This window comes from Camelus ferus, chromosome 20, assembly GCF_009834535.1.
Source record: "Camelus ferus isolate YT-003-E chromosome 20, BCGSAC_Cfer_1.0, whole genome shotgun sequence".
NCBI lineage: Eukaryota > Metazoa > Chordata > Mammalia > Artiodactyla > Camelidae > Camelus > Camelus ferus.
The window spans coordinates 2,605,101-2,622,949 of record NC_045715.1 but is presented as its reverse complement, the minus strand read 5'-3'; the positions used below and the strand labels follow the sequence as shown (position 1 = coordinate 2,622,949).

The 17,849-nt window shown below is 56.1% G+C and overlaps 1 protein-coding gene across 3 annotated transcripts in view; it reads left to right on the top strand.

The window, feature by feature from the left end:
• The first annotated feature begins 1,894 nt into the window (after window positions 1–1,894).
• Window positions 1,895–17,849, top strand: part of SLC22A23 (solute carrier family 22 member 23) — a 128,871-nt gene continuing 112,916 nt past the window's right edge. For 2 of the 3 annotated variants that reach the window (XR_004313334.1, XM_032462400.1), the window contains exon 1: window positions 1,895–3,044. Coding sequence is in view for 2 of the 3 variants with exons in the window: in XM_032462400.1 (XP_032318291.1) it covers window positions 2,412–3,044 (633 nt within the window). In the remaining variant the exon portion in view is untranslated. The remainder of the gene's footprint in view (window positions 3,045–17,849) is intronic. The other variant, XM_032462401.1, reaches the window with a different exon arrangement.

The window sequence follows — 17,849 nt, the reverse complement described above, 5'->3', positions numbered from 1 at the left end:
TCTTCTCCACTAGATGGGAGTGGGGGTGGGGCAGGTTGACCCAAGAGGGATTTAGGGAAACCTCTCATCTAATCAGCAGCTTAATTACATTGCCTAGGTGGGTGGTGCAGCTGCTTAACTCCAGACGTTTTCTGTGACTTCCTTTTAGCTTGAATTCCAAAGGGTATCACTTTGAGTGTGTCCCCAAATTCTGGGAATGTACCATTTGAGGATCTGTACCACCTTTTTGAGACAAGAACTAATGACAGCTTGGCAATGAAACGCCACCCCAGGGTGGGGGCTTCTCCCCACCTAAAAATATGACAAATATCTTTTAAAACGCCTACTTTTTTTTTTTTCAACCCTGTGTGTTGAAATGGAGAAATCCTGGAATGTAAAGTCAGAAGACTTGGTTCAAAGCCAGAAGTTTGGCTCTGCTGTGGCAGACTCCTGATCTGGTACTCACCTAACCCGACAGCCTCATCTTGAAGACCCACTTCTTGGTGGGGGGAGGGGGGGTCCCATGAGGACTGATTGAACATTTGAAAGCCAACCCTGCAAAGTTCAGTCTTTCCTGAGATATTGAACACTAGCAAGTGCTTAGGGTTAAAATAAGTTCAGGTTTTGAGACCCATTTCGCAGAGGTTGGGGTTTTCTGCAGCCCGGTGGGCCCCTCCCCCCGCCCCCGCCCCCCATACTTATCTAATCTCCCCTTCTCAGCCCCACTGGAAAGTCTAAGACCTCCCAGGCCCACCCACTGGCAGCCTCTGAAAGAATTCTCTTTCCACTGTGCCAGTATTTCACATGGGAAGGACGTGCTGCCCATAATAAAAAGAGCTGCAGGTTAAAAATGTAAGCAAATAACGGAACTGCAAGAGTAGATTCAGTACATGCAGCTTAGAGGCTATTCTTTTGGAAAGCAAAAGCATTTCTTTCACTTTTTTCCCCTTAAACACGGCTGGAAATGGACTGCTTTATCTAAGACTTCCATTTATAAACTTCTCAGAATATCGTGTCTGCAACACTGGGCTCGCTGGGTGCAGGGTGCCGGCCGGGTCTGGGTGCAGGAGGAAATATGCGAATGCGGCCGTTTGCCGCAGGGCGGTGTTATTTATACGGCGCTGGCTGGGCACGGTTGGCGCTGGAGCGCGGGAGAGGAGGGGAGGCTGGCCCCCGCGTGTGCGCCTGTGCACTCCGCGGAAAAGGGAATGCAAGAGCTTGGGGAGGGGGTGGGGAACAGCAGAACCGTTCACGGTCATGTGCATATAACTTGTGTTGGCAATATATCCTTACAGCATTGTACTTCGATTGCATTCCTCTGGGAGCAGGGCAAGAAATGGCGATCTGGGAGAGGGTGCTGCGATCGGTCGCGGGTGATCCGACCCTGCGGGTGACCGGCGGCCTGAAATTGGCAAATGAGCCTCCTCGACTCGGTTCCGCGGATCCAAAAATCAACCGCGTCGCCACCGCGAAAAAGCGCGAGAGGGTGGCTCCCGTACGCTGGCGACCCTCGGGCTCGGGGCCGGGCGTGGGGTGCGGGCTGCTGGTGGCGGGCCCTTGGGAAGCGAGGAGAGGTCACCGAGAGACGGTGCCCGCAGGGTGGGAGGGAAGCGGAGCCTGAGGACCACCCGGTCACTCGCTCCGCCCGCGCCGCCCCCTCCGGGCTCCCAGCCCACGCGCCCGCGGCAGCGCGCGCCGCCTCCTGGCCCCGCGGGGCTCGGAGCGGGCCCGGGCCGGGATCCTCGAGTCGGGCGGCCGGGCATCCCGTGTCCCCGCCCCTCCCGGGCTCCCGCAGCGGCGGCGGTGGCGCGTCGGGCTGGAGGGGGCGCTCGCGCGCAGGAGCCGGCGCAGCAGGTGCCGCGGTTACCTCCACCGCGCGGGGGGAGAGGGGGCGGGCCGGGGCGCGGGAGGCGGAGGGAGGCCGGGTTGCCGAGCCGGGGAGCGCGGCCGGCGCGGCAGGCTGGCACCGAGCTCGCGGCTTCCGGGAGGCGCCGGGGTCGGATAAATACATCCCGAGCGCGCGGGGAGCGCGGAACCGCCCGCATCGCCCGCGCCGCGCTCCGCAGGGCTCCCGCCGGCCGGCACAGGCACAGGCGCGGCGCCCGCTCCTCCTCCTCGCGCGGCGGGCGCGGAGCCGCGGAGAGCGGCGGGCTCGGCCGCCGGCGCCCGGGCCGCTGAGCGGATGAGCGGCGGCGGCTGAGGGCCGCGGCCTCTGCCCGCCCTCCGCCCGGCGCCCGCCGGGGCCGCAGCCGGGGCGCAGGTGGGCCGGGCATGGGGGCGCACTGACGCGCGCGGCGGCCGAGCGTCCCTCCGAGCGGCGGGCCCTCCTCGGCGGCGGCGGCGGAGGCGCCGGGCCCGCGCGCTCTGTCCGGGTCCCCGCGGGAGCCTCCGCCGCGCTCTATGCGCCTCTGCGGGCGCCGCGGGCCCGGACCATGGCGATAGATCGGCGGCGCGACACGGCGGGCGGCGGGGCCGGGCGGCTGCCGCCCGCGGCCGAGGAGAACGGCGCCCTGCCGCCTGGGGACGCGGCGGCCTCGGCGCCCCTCGGAGGACGCTCGGGCCCCGGCGGCGGCGGCGACATCCAGGCGCTGCCCGCGCCTCATGCCGCCGGCGGCCCGCACCCGAGCCTCCTGTTGCTGGACTACGACGGGTCGGTGCTGCCCTTCCTCGGGGGCCTGGGCGGCGGCTACCAGAAGACCCTCGTGCTGCTCACCTGGATCCCGGCGCTGTTCATCGGCTTCAGCCAGTTCTCGGACTCCTTCCTCTTGGACCAGCCCAACTTCTGGTGCCGCGGGGCCGGCAAGGGCGCCGAGCCGGCGGGGGTCACGGCCGCGGGCCGATGGGGCGGCGGCGACCTGGCCAACTGGACCAGCCCCTCGACCACCCCCTTCCCCACCGCCGCCTGGGGGACGGCGGGCACCCTGGGCAACAGCAGCGGCGCGGACGGGGACGATGCGCCGCCCCTGCCGTCCCCTCCGGACAAGGGGGACAACGTCTCCAACTGCGACTGCCACGAGTGGGACTACGGCATCCGCACAGGCCTGGTCCAAAACGTGGTGAGCAAGGTAAGGGCCACGGCCGCCCGGCGTCGCGTCCCCCTCCCGAGCGCTTTGCCTTCCGCGGTCCCCGCGCCCTCGTGCAGACCCAGGTCCTGCAGTGGTGCGAGCCCGCGGGTCCACGCACCTCACGTGGGCTTGATCTCCGTCCGTCCCCCAAGCACACGGGTTTTCCCCGGGTGGGATGCCAGGCTTCGGCAGCCCTCCGCGGTGGCAGTGCCTCCCAACTCCGAGGGGCGCCATAGCCTTCCCGCGTTGGCATCCAAACTCCGTCCCAGCGCACACATGGAAGGGGCTCCCCTCCCTCTACAAAGGCTCCAGCGTCCCTCCCCCACTCTCGAGCTGTCACTTCGTTCAGGCTGGGGTGGCCCGCGGATGGCGAGGCCTGATCTGTCACCAGCCAGCCGGAGAGGACGCACCTTTCTCAAGGTCTCCGGCTGGAGCCAGGACCCGGCCTCTGCCCTGTGCCTGGCCAGCTGCCCCCAAATCTCCCACAAAGAAATAGCATTCGCGAGAACAGGCCTTCCCAGGCGGTATCTCTGGCAGACCTCAGCCACCTATCGCTGACTTTGGAAACAGACTAAAGTCCACTAAGGAACCCAAGTTGTGGCCAGAGAAGCAAACAGCTTTTGAAAATTCCCTGTCCCCAAGCTCAGCCTGCCCCAAAGGTTGACATTTTTCACGTTGGGCTTTGCCACCCCGGTGTTCCCTCAAATATCTCCCCAGGGCTTTAGAAAACACCACTGGGGTACAGGAAGGATGCTAAGAATTTCTGGTATTCCGGGACCACCCCTACCCTTACACAGCAGCTCTTCTGTCCAGGCACTGAGATCAGATCCTGGTCAGCTTTAGCTGAGTATCCAAGAGCTCCAGTCCAGTGGGGCCCCTCTAGCTGAGGCGCTGCACCCTGTGGACGGAGCAGGAGTGTGCTGAGAGTCCTAACACAGCCCGCATGAAGACAGAACAGGCATTACTAGAAAATCAGCGCCTGCTGTCAGCTGGATTTCTGAACATAGGAGCGATTGTACGACAATGTGTCAAGCAACTTGAGTGTTTTTGCCCCTTGAGTGTTTTAAAGGACTAATTTGCATTTCAGAGTCCATGTAGACCACTCCCCCACGTCTGGGTATTTCGTGGCAGAGTTTTAAACGCTTTGTTTAAATTCAAGACTGAAACTGGACAGCTTATAATAATCACTGTGCATGTATTCCATACCTCCCCCTGCCAACATGTGTTAGTAAACAGGCATGCCTCCTGAATGTGTAAAATGAAACTCTTACATCATCATAACCATGGTCTTCATCTCGTACCAGCCTGGCGAGAAGCGATCTGTCCTCTGGGGACTGTTGACCGGGAGGACCCTCCTGTTGGTTCACTTTGCTCCCCTCCAGTCAGCCTGTCCTTTGCAAAGGCATTTCTGTGACTCTGTTTCCCGTTGACGGGGGAGAGGTGGGGGCAGCCATATCTGTTTTTTGCCTCGTAGCGAGGAAAAATTAAGAACAATGACTATCTTAGCACTCTTTGTATGTCTGTGGAAGAAAGGACTTGCAACATTTCCAAATACATTAAGCCTCTTTCTAAAGTAGAGGAGGAGTAATACAGATCACAGCAGATGTGTGCAGAGGGCGCTCTTTTCTGGGGTCGAGGGGAGGCCAACTTGAAAGTCAGGAGGTGAGACAGAATGTTATCTTAGGGGTGAGGACCCTGCCACGGATGGTGGGAAGAGAAAATTAACACAGTTCTTGAAAGCAGGCGGTGGGAGCAGCTGGGAGAGCTGGGCAGGTGTTCTCAGCAGGCCCTCGAGGGGGTCAGAGATGGCCCAAAGGCTGCACATGGTTTGGGGGCCCTGATGCGTCAGGTGCACACAGCTGACAGGGCAGGCCAAGTGGTGGAGACTTGGGGACAATAGGCAGAGACACATTTTCTTGTAAGATAAAGACTAGGAAGGACGTATTGATTTTCACCAATAAGATCTAAATAAAGGCCTGTCCTTCCACAGTGTTCTGTTCCATAACCAATGCTTTAAAGGGCTTTTAAAGCACATTTTGGCAGGTCCCGAGGCTGACTTTCTCCTCTGCGGGCTGTGTCCGCCGGATCCCGTGTCAGATGTCCGAACGCGGAATGTCTATGCAGTGGGTGCTGATTCCAGGGGTCAGGTGCCCAACTGCTTTGTTGGCAAGGTGGGAGCAGAGGCGGAAGGCTTCTGCTTCTGTTAGTGGATGAAAGTTCGGGGTGTGAGAAGTTGCCTTTTGTCCCCTCTTCCTCCACTGCACACCATCTCCCCCCTTGCAAATAAGCCTCTGGTGGGTCTTTATCATTAGACCTGCAGCAGCTATGTGCCCCTCCCCGCAACACAGGCCCTGTTTGTCCCCAAGTGCTAGGTGGGGAGGGAGACACAGAAGACCCACCAGACACATATTTCATTATACTAAATTTAGTTTGTAAATATATATTATTGGCATAAATATCATATATCATATAGGCCATAGTAGCATCGACACACGGGGAACTGCCAAGCCAGGTCGAGTCCCAGGTTATTAGAGTTACAAGGCCCTCTCCCCACTCCGGAGTAACACCCCTGGTGTGGCCGACCCTTCCAGATGCCCTGTTCGCTGGGCGGACCCGCTGCGGTCACTCCTCCTTGCAGAGGCGTGGTTTTGGTGGCTGTAGCTCAGGGCACCTCATGCCTGTTTATGCGGCTCTTTCCTTGGAAGGATTCTTTTTCCTTGGTGTGATACGTGCTTAGATGTCTGAGAACACCTAAGTACTCGATTCTTTCCTGGCTGAGAAGTGTCCAGCTCCTTCAGTCCTTCCATGCGGGGCAGAACTTGCCGTACTGATCATTCCCCTCGGCATACGTGTCCTCAGAGCTAACAAAGGTAACAGTCGATGCACGAAGGCTTTCTGTAGACATGTCATCTGTCCACCCCGAGGCCACAGCCACCAAACCTCGATGGGATCCCGTAAAGTCAGGGCTTCCTCAGCCTGTGCTCGAGTGACGGGCGCGTGCTGTAGGGTTCATCTTGCTAGTTTGGGGTTATCAGATCTCTCCAGTTAGGGTCTTTTTTATTTCTATTTTTCGCCTCTGTCCCTGGCATTTGTTATTGGTTCCAGAATTTGCAACGCCTTCAAAACAATAACACTAGTAACCATAACGCCACCTTTCTTTTGTGCCCACCTGTAAAGTTTTCAAAACATTTTCACATGTTATTTCCTTAGATTGAGAACGTTGAGCAGTCCAAGGCCAGTCTTAACCTGAGCGTTGTCTTGGATTTTAAGTCAGTTCACCACCCTTGGGTGGGTCATGTGTTCCATACCAGAGCCAGGTACTCATCTTCCCAGTGCGGTTTATAACTCTCCATTTTATCCATGGAGGATTGTCAGCTCTTACTTAATACAAACCCACTGGCTTTAAAATACCTCTCTCAATAATTTGCATGGTTTATCCTGCATTGTTCAGAGGGAACCCTTGTTGGTTTCCAGCGCTCTCCACTTCCTTGAGTAACCCCTAGAATTTCCCCCCAATCAGTGTCAGCAACGTTTTCTAAGCTCCACTCTTTCTGTACATGAAAGTTAGGAAGTTTGTCTGTCTCCAGTCTTCTGATACTTCTGTTCTCCTTGAGTTCTCAGATGGCTGGCTTTCATCCTGTAAATAACCTGAGAGTTGTTTAAATATCCCAGGAAGTAATTTCAATTCTTTTCTGGGGCTCAAGACTAGAAGTTATTTAAAGTGACTCAGTACAGTTTAATTAGGGTGAAAAATAATTACCATATTATCAAAGTCAGAATATCTTTAGGAAGAACTCACCTACAGGTCATCCTAGTGGTGGTTTTATTTAGTTTGTCTGGTATATACAACACAACAGGGAACATCTTTGTGCACGTCTGCCTTTAGAAATTGCCTATAATAGGTAAGGTACTCACTTGGGCAGAAAGCAGACAGTGAAAGTAACATTTCTTACCGTCTCTGCCTCCAGTTTCCCTCTTCAGAAGCAACCATGGTTACCAGTTCCTTATGTATCCTTCCAGAAATATTCTAAGCATATTTTCATGTATATATTTTTCTCTCACAGACTGTATCATACCATATACACTGTTCTGTGCCTTTTGTTCACCTCTGCTGGGGACGGGCTCATGTCAGTACAGGGAGCCCTGCACTCTTGTCTGTGTAATAATGTAACAAATCACCTAGTACGGGGCACTTAGGTTGTTTCCAGTCTCTGCTAGTACACAGTATATAATGAAATTCTGGCACACATGGAGCTTTTAGAAGTGGAGGGTCAAACGGGGCTACACTTTCATTTTGATAGAGGTTGTCAAAGTGCTCTCCACAGAGATCTCATTACCAACTCACACTTGCATCAATGGTGTGTGAGGTCCCGCTCCCACACCCCCTGGACCCGAGGGTTATCATCCTTTTAAATGCCTCCTAGGTTGGTGTGTGGGAAATTGTATTTGGTCACTGTTGTCATTTGCATCCTCCTGTCACAAGGGACGTTAAGCATCTCTGACGTTTTTGAGCCGTTTGTGTTTCCTTTTCTTTGAGCAGATGTCTCTTAACAGCCTTCGCTTTTTTGTGTATATATTTTGGGGGGACTTTATTTTCTTACTGATTTATGGAAGTACTTTATGCATAAAGTAAGTTAATCATTTTGGATATTTCATAACTGTTTTTTCCCCAGTTTGTTTGGTTTTTTATTTTGCTTATGGTGCTCTTGTTATGCAGAGACTTTTGGTTTGTATAGCATCAAATGAATTAATCTTTTCATTTATGATTCCCGGGTTTTGTTCGATTTAGGGCTTCCATAATCCTGGAATATTAGGGGAAAAAATCCCATGTTCTCTTCTAATATTTTTATGATCTCAGTGTCTCTCTGATTTGCTCCTGTTGAGCTATGTGGGTAAATTGCTAGGAAAGGAAGCCGGCGTTAGGTTGGTAGGTTGAAACATCATGTCCTGCAGGCTTCGACTTGCTCATGACAAGGTCCTACCCTTAGAACTTGGTTCATCCCTGTTGATGGAGGGACCAGAAGCTGCACAGTTGCTAAGCAGCTCTTCCATCTCTTGAGGGGGATTTGTCCCCAGGTCTCACCTTTCCTGCATCCTTTTCTGGACTGGCTGCAAAACCTCTTGCCTTTAGCATTTTTTCACAAGTCTCAATTCATTTTGGCCTTCAGTCCAAGGTAGGATTGGCCTCTGAATGCTCGTCCTGTCGCCGCCACAGACCAGCAGTGCTGGAGCCGGCTCGGCTGCATGTTCAGGACTCAGCTGGGCTGGTGGCCGGGCGTTGGCTGGGCGGGAGCATTTATACCACGGAAATCAGCAAACGGCACACACCTGGGTTTATTTTTCTTGCACTAAAACAGCTGTGAAGCAATCATCACACCATTGCCTGTGACCCTGGGCCACGCCTCTTTTTTTTTTCCTTTAACCTCTCCTTCCCTCCCTCCTTCCTTTCACAGACCTGAGCGCCGATTCGGGGCCAGGCTTCGTGCTTTGTGTTGATATGACAGGCGGAAGTTGTGCAGCCCCCGTGGAGCTTAGAGACTAACGAGGGAGACACACCTTAACTAATTATAATCACATTTTAATTACTAACTGAGTTAAGTGAGCAGAAAGAAAGGGTAATGAGGGAGAGGACAACGAGCCTGGCCCAGATGGGCTGGCTCTGAGATGAGGCTGAGGCGGAGGGAGAGTGTGTGCGTGTCCCTGCGAGGGCGCCGGCATCTTCAAGGGCCCTGTGGCCCGCAGGAGCCTGGGACTGGCGGGGGCAGTGTAGCTGGGAACGCGGGGCTGGGTGACTCACAGCCATGAGGTGAACCCGGCCAGCTGAGGGCTGGGTTGGGAACGAGGGCGGCCCAGGGAGAGCCTGTGGGGTGAGAAGAGGGCCTGGGGCTGGCCCTGTGCCTGTGGTGGAGACGTGGGTCGCTGCGGACGGGCAGTGGGGAGGCCCAGGTCTGCTTAGGCTGCTAAGAGAGGAGCTCGGGAGGAGCCGTGAGAGCCTCGCAGGCCCAGCCCAGGCTTGAGGCAAGTGTGCCGGCCCCTGCTCCCAGGGCTGTGGGCAGCAGAAGCACCGACCTAGAGAGTTCTAGTGTTTTCTCTTACCCTCTGGCTCAGAAGGGGAGGGTGCTCATTAAATTTCCACCAGACTGAAAGACCCTGAAATGGGAAGCTCCCGGCCAGAACCGACTTCATTCAAACAGCTTCACGTCTGCCCAGCGCCCAGCGTAGGTAAAATCTGTCCTGGGCACGGCTAACCCGAGCATTATCTTCTGGTCCAAAGTTCAGTGCATGGAGAAGAATGAGCCTGCAGGTCGCTGGCGTGTCCAAAGCCATAGCTGCAGGGCCAGAACCTCTCACCTGCTCACCCTGCAGGGTGCTCCTGCCTCTGTCCTGGGGTTTGGGGGCTGGGGGTGGGGGGGTTGCCGCCCTTTCTCTTGTCTTCACTGGCCAATCGGAGATGGTCCTGCTGCTCCCCGAGGACAGGGTGACCCTGTGCAGTGGTTACCTGTGGCCCCCTGGGGTGGGCTGTGCCCACCTCTCTGGGCAGACTTCCCTAATCTTTGCTCCTTCAGCCTTCCCTTCTGAGCCCACCTCCTGGAACCCTTTCCTCCTTCCTTCTGCGGGCTGGTCCCTGTTCCTCCTTCGGATCAGCCCAGTCCTTACACAGTGCTCGCAGCACCCAGCTGTGTCTGTCTATCTGTCTCCCCCCTGGATGGGGTGCCTTACTCCCACTTCACCCACCAAGTCCTCACTGTGAATGTCTGAGCCTCACTGAGCTGATGTCATGAAAAGGGTGAGAGCGTTTCAGTTTGGCAGGTGTGGGTTATGACCCGTTCATCTGCAGGAACCTCACAGGTGAAGTGGGCCCAGAGGTCCCCTCCCCTCCAGGGCTGCTGGGAGAGGGGCAGAATGGGAGAGAGCCCTCCTCCCCCGCCGCCCTCCCTCCAGGTGCCTGGCTCACAGGAGGCACCAGGAGATCTGATGCCTTTCTTCCTCATCTGTGGGGTGAGGACTGGCTGAACGAGTCAGGTCAGAAATGCTTAGCTGGGGTGGAGCTGATGCACCACACCTGGAAGAGTGGTGGATTCCATGGGAGGTCCGAGCTGCCTCTCATGTTCGCCCAGAAACTGGTGACGTGGGGAGCGAGGTGTGCCCTTCAGACAGGATGCCCAATCCTGGTGGCCTGAGGAGTCCAGCCAAAAAGGACCTCCGGGGGTTGGGCTGAAAGACCCTTTAAGGAGCTGGTTGGTTTTCAGAGTTCTTATCTGAAAACAGCAGGTGTCTCTGGCCGCAGGGCTCTGGGATCTGAAAAGGAAGAGAACTTCCTGGCTGGGGCCCTGGGATGGGAGGGGGCTCTGCCAAGTGCTTCTCTGCCTTCACTGAGGTCTGGGGTCAGAAATCTGAGTTCGTACCTTCGACGGAGGATGGTCTATGCAGTTTAGAAGTCTGAGTTGCTGTGCTGGGAGGAAATGGATCAGAGAGAAGGTGAAATTTTAAAGAGAAGCAGATGGTAACCTGAGCCGTGACCGCAGGGATCAGAGAGCTGACTTCAGGGCAGGTGCTGACCGGGGAGAGGGCCAGGCCCTGTAGAGCGGCCCCTGCCCACCTGGAGTCTCGTCCCCACTGGGTCTGCAGGAGGCGTTGACCCTGACCTCGGTCGTCCACAGACTTGACTCTGCGATCTTAGCTTCTCTCAATGTTTACCCAGTGCCGGTCATTATATATGGGCTGCCTCCCCCGAAAGAGTGACTGGGAGATTCACAAGCCTGTGTTTCTGGGAAAGGGGTCAGGGTTATGGACTGATTTAAGTGGATTTCCCCTAAAACAAATCGTGGCTGTGTTAGAGCACAGCCCGCGCGGTCGAACACTAGCAAACCTCTCTTCTTAGGACTCATTTGGTTGCAAGTCATGAGCACAAAATACAAATTAATTAACAAAGTAGAAACGGAATTTATTGGAAAGATGCAGGGCTGGCTCAGGAAACTGAGGGTGGGACCCGAGACCAGAAAACAGGGCGGGGGGCTGTTTCAGGAGCCCTGCTGTCACCTCAGTCCCTTCAGAAGCTACATCGGCTTCCCCTGAAATCAGCTTCCCTCCCCTTTCAGACTGGCTTTGCTCACCTGGTCCCTGGTCAGACCACGGCCGGCACGGAGGTGAGCAGCCCTCTGTCCCGCTCCAGATTCCTGGGTGCAATTCCGATATGCAGCTGGGCAGGGAAGGCAGGTTGCAGAGCACGGGGTGTGGTTACCCAGGGTGGGGGGACCCCTTCAGACCATGGGACAGGGGGCAGCTGTATCTGCTCTTCATTGGGGTGGAAGGGACTAGAGATGGATATTTTGGACAGTTGATGGAAAATAAATGAATATTGGTGATTTCACCATTAAGAGCTTTAGATAAAGTGTTCTTTTTCTTCCCAAAGATTCAGGATGTAATTTACCTGGCTCCTTCAGCTTAGCAGGAATACCCTTTTGAGGAAATAGGTAGAGATGGCCTCAGTTACTGGCTCCAGATCAGAGGGAGGTCAGAGCGAACCCCTGGGCAGACACTGAAATGTGTATCAAAGTCTGGCCCCCGCCCCTGCCCAGCTCAGGGCGGGTCCCCTGGTTCCTCCAAGCCTTTCTTCTAGCCAGGACCAGCCACGTAACTTGTAGGCCCCACGCGAGCTGAAAATGCAGGGCCCCTTGTCCAACAACAATTACCAAGATCAGAGCATTAAGCCAGTTGTGGCCCCTGTGAGCCAGGCCCCGCTGCTGGGGACCCCCCCACCCCCTGCCTGTCGTGATCACAGAGCCATTGTCACGGAAGCAAAGCCACGCAAGTGTTCCCTGTGCCTTTCCAAGTCCTTCCTGATTTCACATCCTTTCTGCGTCCCCATTCCTTTGCTGTATTTGTATCTTTTTCTCGATTTCTTGCAGTGAAGCTATAACTCACCCGGGGCGAGGGTGGGGGGGGCTGGCCCCAACCGGTTTAGTTCTGGATCTTCGGTTAGCCCGGGGCCTGCAGGGGCCCCAAGGAGCTGGGAGGCTTCGAACCAGGGGCGAGACAGTCAGCTTTCTTATCTGAGCGGTGAACCAAGAGCTGAGTCACAGGAGCCTGCGGGGAGGAGTGTCAAGTCGGAGGAATGCCGGTTAAGTGTTTATCAGCCTTTTTTGTTGTTGTTGTTTTCTGGCTTTTTTTAAAGTAGGGAAGAGGGTCAGCCTTTACACAACATCATCCTACTAGCTAAGAGTCACACTTTATTTCTTCGCGTCATTTCAGGACGGAGCCCAGAGGAGAGGGTGCCGGCGTAAACCAGCCTCAAGAATCCCAGGGGTCCTGTTAAATTGTGGGTGGTCATACACTTAGCCTCACAGTTTGCACTGCAGACTGTTTCCTCCCAGATTAGATTAAAAGCTGCTCCTTCTGCGTGTTTAAGAGATGCTTTGCAAATTGGACACCCTTGATTGTTCCCTCCCGAGGAACCCACGGTTCTCAAGTGGGTATACATGTCTGTTTGCAGAATAAATAGTTTTTGTCCAACTTAAAATTTTTTTAATTGTGGCAAAATATACATAACATAAAATTGACCATTTTAACCCTTTTTAAGCTTACAGTTCAGTGGCATTAAATACAGTCACAGTGTTGTGCAACTGTCGCCACCATCCATCTCCAGAACTCTCATCTTCCCAAACTGAACCTCACTCACTCAGACTCCGACTCACACAACAAAATTGGGTGATTGGCTTAGAAACAGTGCTTTTTCCTCTTTCTTCTGTTTACTTCCTTTTATTTTATTTAGTTTTTTTTTTTTAAAGGAAAATGCTGTATCAGTTTGGACCTAGGCAGCAACCCAGGACTTGGGCTGAGACCCTCCTCCTCCCAAAGAGCAAAAAAAAAGAAGAAAAAAAGAAACCAACTGCCCCCCGCCCGCCCCCACTGTTCTGCTTGTGTCTCTGTGAATTTGACTGCTCTCAGTACCTCACTGAAGTGGAGTCATTTTTTGTCCTTTTGTGACCAGCTTGTTTCAAGTGAGCAACGTTTCCGCAAGGTTCATCCACGTTGTAGCATGTGTCAGGATTTCCCTCCTCTCTGTGGTTGAACAATAATATTCCATTGTGTTGATCCTACTTGTGTTTATCCATCGTCCGTCAGTGGACAGTGGGTTGCCTCCTCCTTTTGGCTGTTGTGACAATGCTGCTGTGAACACAGGTGTGTCCTACGATTTGAAAACGGTTATGTCCAGCCCCACCCCCGTCAGGCCGTGTCGCAGCCACCCGTGTGGCGCCTGCACTGGTCCTGCTCTCAGAACACCTGCTCCTTCCTGGGCAGCGACCTGATGGGCAGAAGACGCCTCTGCCCCAGAGATGAACTCCTGGAGCAGCAGAGCCCAGAGTCAGGTGGAGGGTTCCAGGCACACATGGGCTGGGCCGGGCTGGGCGGAGGGCTTCCAGGGTGGGAGCTGCGGTGTGGGGCGCAGGGGTGAGCTCACCTGGGGTGTGGGCAGGTGGGGAGTGTGCCTGGCTTGAGGAGCCTCGCTGGCCAGGAGGGCTGGGGAGCAGTGCTCAGGCCGGTCCATCCGTGCCATGTCCTCAGGACCCTCCAGCCCCTCCGTGCAGCCTCTGCCGCACCCCCTTCCCAGAGGTTTTGACCGAGGGCCTCTCCATCTCAGTGTGTCCACCTCTGGAAGGTGCCAGCTTTGCCAGTCCCGCCTCACCCGGGCCCCGTGGTCCCAGTGCCGCAGAGAGAGTCAGGCTGGCCTGATGCCAGACCCGTGGACAGCGTCAGGGATGTCAGGTGGCCTCTCTGTGGCCTTGGCACTGACAATTCGGTCCTCCACCCCATCTCAGGGTGGGCGCTACCTTCCCTGGATTCCCTTCTGCTCCGTGGTGTACCCGCCACCAGTCTCCTGAGAGAGTCCTTCTCATCATCCACCCATTAAGGTCGTCCCCAGGTGTCCTAGCTCCTTACAGGCCACGGGACAAGCACCACACTCGGGGTGGCTGAAACACCACAAATTTATTCCCTCACAGTCTGGAGGCTGGACATCCAAGGTCAAGGTGTCGGCAGGGCTGGTTTCTCCCAAGGCCTCCCTCCTGGGCTGGTGGACGCCACCTTCTCCCCGTGTCCTCAAGGTCATCCCTCTGTGTGTGTCTGTGTCCTCATCTCTTCTTATAAGGACACCAGTCCTGTTGAATCAGGGTCCACCTCAGTGACCTCACTGTAAGTGAGTTACCTCTGCAAGGGCGTTATCTCCAAACACAGCCACGTTCTGACGTGCTAGGGGTCAGGACTTCACACGGGAGAGTCTTCTGGGCAAAGGGGACACCTGGGTTCCAGTGGGCGGCCTGAGCAGGGCAGCCCCAGGGCCTTACCTTGTACCCTGGATGTTTGCTCGAAGCCCCAGACCTGTGTATCCGATTACCTGCTGGTCTGGCCGCCTCCTCCAGCCTCTGGTCTCATCCACCCCCTCGCCCCCGATCCCGGTGTTTTGGTCTAAATTTAGCCCACTGGCTCTTTTACTCCCGGGCTTCAAGTCCTTCGTGGCACACCGTGGCCTTTAGAAGGAAGTCGGGCCTGGTGGGCGGGTTTTCACGGCCCCTGCCTGCTTCTCCTGCCGCTGCCCCCACCATGCGGTGATGGGACCCTGTGCTCCAGCCCCCTATCGCTCCTCAGACCACGCTCAGGGGTGTTCCCTCAGCCCAGAATCCCAATCCGCTCCCCGTCACCCTGCCCCCTTCAGGCCTTTCCTAGCCCCGGAAGGAGTGCTGGGGTGGGGGTAAGGCGATTTAATTAGAAGATGACAAGAATAGAGAGAAGAGGACAGAGCCCCAGGGCAGCTCGGGCCGGAGGTCAGAGCTCAGCGAGCCGGGAAGACTGTGAGGAGGGTGCCATCGACCACCGGCGGCGGTGGCCAGTCGAGTGGGGCCCCCGGCCAGAGAGCAGTCCGTGCCTCTCAAGCCGCTGCTTTTCAGGGCTTTCGGTCACGGAGCCTTTTCTCCGAGTGAAGCTCTGTGCAGACAGAATTAGTCTTTTGGGTCTAGGCTTGGTGGGGTGGCGTCAGGGGCCCCTAGGGTCACCTGGGGAGCTTGCGGAACACCTGGGGGGCCTGGGCACCCGGCTTTTTTAGAAAGATCTTGGACATTTCCACGTGGTACAATGCCTCCCCCAGGGGACACGTGGCAGTGCCCGGAAGCACTTTGGTTGTCACAGCGGAGACAGGGGTGCTACTGGCATCTGGTGGGCAGGGACGGGGTGCTGCTGACCACGGGGCACAGGACAGCCCCCCGCAGCCAAGGGTGACCCGGCCCAAATGTCAGGAACACCAAGTCGGAGACACCCTGGTGCGGCTAGTACAGGAGTTCACTGTGCTCCCTGACCTCGCCCAGCAGACGGCCCGGGGTCAGCCCGGGTGAGACCGTGGCTCCCCTGCAGGGGGCGTCTCATGCTGCAGGGAGTGAACGACCACCCGGCCGGGCCTCGCCCCCCGAAGAAGGGTCTGCTGAGCGGATGAGTGCTGCAGCCCGAGGGTCCACACGGGGTCAGCCCAGCCTGGGAGGCCCCAGCGTGTTTACCTACAAACGGGTAGTGCCGGTGACCCACTCGTTAAATGGGTCCTTTGACCCTCTGCTTAGAACGGTGGTTAATTACTTGAAAAGGGAACATTTATTTGCAAGTAAAAGGTATTTATTTTCAACATGGCTCTCATTCAGACTCGCCTTTTCCATAATTAATTCCCATTAAGGAGGGTTGATAGTGTTTTCAGCGACAGGAAACGAGAGCTCCCCGGGGGACAGGGACACAGAGTGCTAGAGGCCAGAGCCAGACGCAAACATGGTTTACGGTATCTGAGTAACAGAGCTGGGTGGCCCCCTCTGCACAGGCGGGGCGCCCGGGGTGGTCCTAGCATGACATCCCCCACGACACGTGTCCCTCTGAAAGTCAGCCTGGTCACCAGGACTGCGGACCAGGGGCCCCTCCACTAACTGGAGCCGACCGCCCGGCTCCAGGGGGCACAGACCCCAGGCGCCACCTGCCCATCTGTCCCAGCCAGCGAGATCCTTTGTCCTCAAGTGCTCACAGCACTGTCCGTCAGCCAGCCCACTGCCGTCCTCCTCCTGAGGCTCTGTGCCTGGCGCTCCTGCGTCCCTGGGGAAGAGCAGCCCAGGGCTGCAGGTGGGAGACGCAGCCGAGTGTCCGGGGCTGTGGGTGTCTTAGCTGGCTCTCAGCAGTAACTTTTGAGTAGGAAACAAAGATGCATCGACCAGTGGTCACCCAGTGAGAGGTCGAGGAAGGTGGGAAGGTGGCACGCCCTTGTCGGGGCCTGTCCGCAGCTCGGAAACTTCTGGGGCTGTGGCACGTTGAGCCGCCAGCTCTTCTGGGCTCCAGAGCAGGGTTTTTATTATTCCATTGTAATAGAAGATTTGTTTTTAATCTTTTCCTGGGAAGTCCCATAAGAAGCAGCTTTTCAAAAGCGGATATCATCAAGGCTAGGAGGGCGGTTTGCATTTTTTGGTTCCGTGTGCCGGCTGATAACAGGCTTGAGCTGAACTGAATTGTGGTTTAAGCATAAGCCGCGGCTTCACTCCGTAATTAGCTTCTCGCCTGCCATCTTGTTTTCCCGCATTTGTAAACTTGGTCCTGCTTTGCACAGAGTCTCAGATACGTGACTAAAGGGAGGCTGGTGGAGAAAGAAAAACTACAGCCGGTAAGTCTTGGAGGGGAACGGAAATGACCTTGAACAGGCGGAAGGTGACCAGAACTTAGAGGCCCAGTTACGATGCCAAGAGTGGGCTTTTCAGTCTTTAAAAGGCGTTTTCTCCTGCCGAGTGAGGACGACGGTGCTCAGCGCCTTCCGTTAGTGACCTGCTTCAATCTGTGCGCAGAGCAGAGTCATGGCCTCACCTGTGACGTTCTCGCGGGGAGGACCCACTCCTTTTGAGCAGCACGTCCCAGCTGCGCGCTGGCCGCTCTAAGCAGCGCCCCCCCCCCCCCGCCCTTCTCAGCATCTGACAGGTGGGGAAACGGAGGCTAAGATGCTACGGAATTTGGCCAGCGGCACGGTGTTAATTATTCCCAGCAGGAGTGGGCGTGAGAGGAGAGTCAGCCCTCCAGGGCCCCCATCCAGCCTGCAGACCTTAACGGAAGGAAATGCAGGTGGCCGGCTCCCACCGTTTTTGAACATTGATAAACCGTGGCGCTTTTCACAGGGTTTCTGCGTTTCTTCATGTTTGTGAGTCACTTGGCGTTTTGTCGGGATGCGTCTTTGTGGCCGGGCACACGCATCCTCCCAGGATGAACGCGCGCCTGTGGAAGCAGGTTAAGCAACCAGGGATGCACTTTCCTGGAGGGCGGTTTACGAGTTGGAAGTCCCACCACGTTCGGCATAAATGATGCTTTATCGTGGTGGCTGTTGGAGTTACTGAGCCAAAGAAGCAGGACCTCCCTGGAGGCAGCTCCACGTGTGGGTCGGTGGGGTTTCGGATGGCGGTTGTACACAGCAGCCAGGAAGCTTGGTTCCTTCAGGTTTTGTAAAAGCAGCCCTATGATTTGAAAAAAGACATTCTGAAAAATGATTACTTGGGGGCTTGGTCACGGACTGGCAGCCGTGAGCCGGGGTTGGCCCGGCAGAGACAGCTGTGCCGCGGGCAGGGCCGTGCGGAGCGCAGGGGGCCCGGCGGCCGGGGCAGGAGACCCGGGGCTCCATCCCTAGGTCTTCTCACTTCACCGCTCAAACCTCCACCTCCCGGAGCTACTTAGCCTCCTGGAACTTGATTTCTGAGGCAGAGATGCCGCTTAATGCATGGGCTTTGTGGGGATTAAGTGAAATGCCAT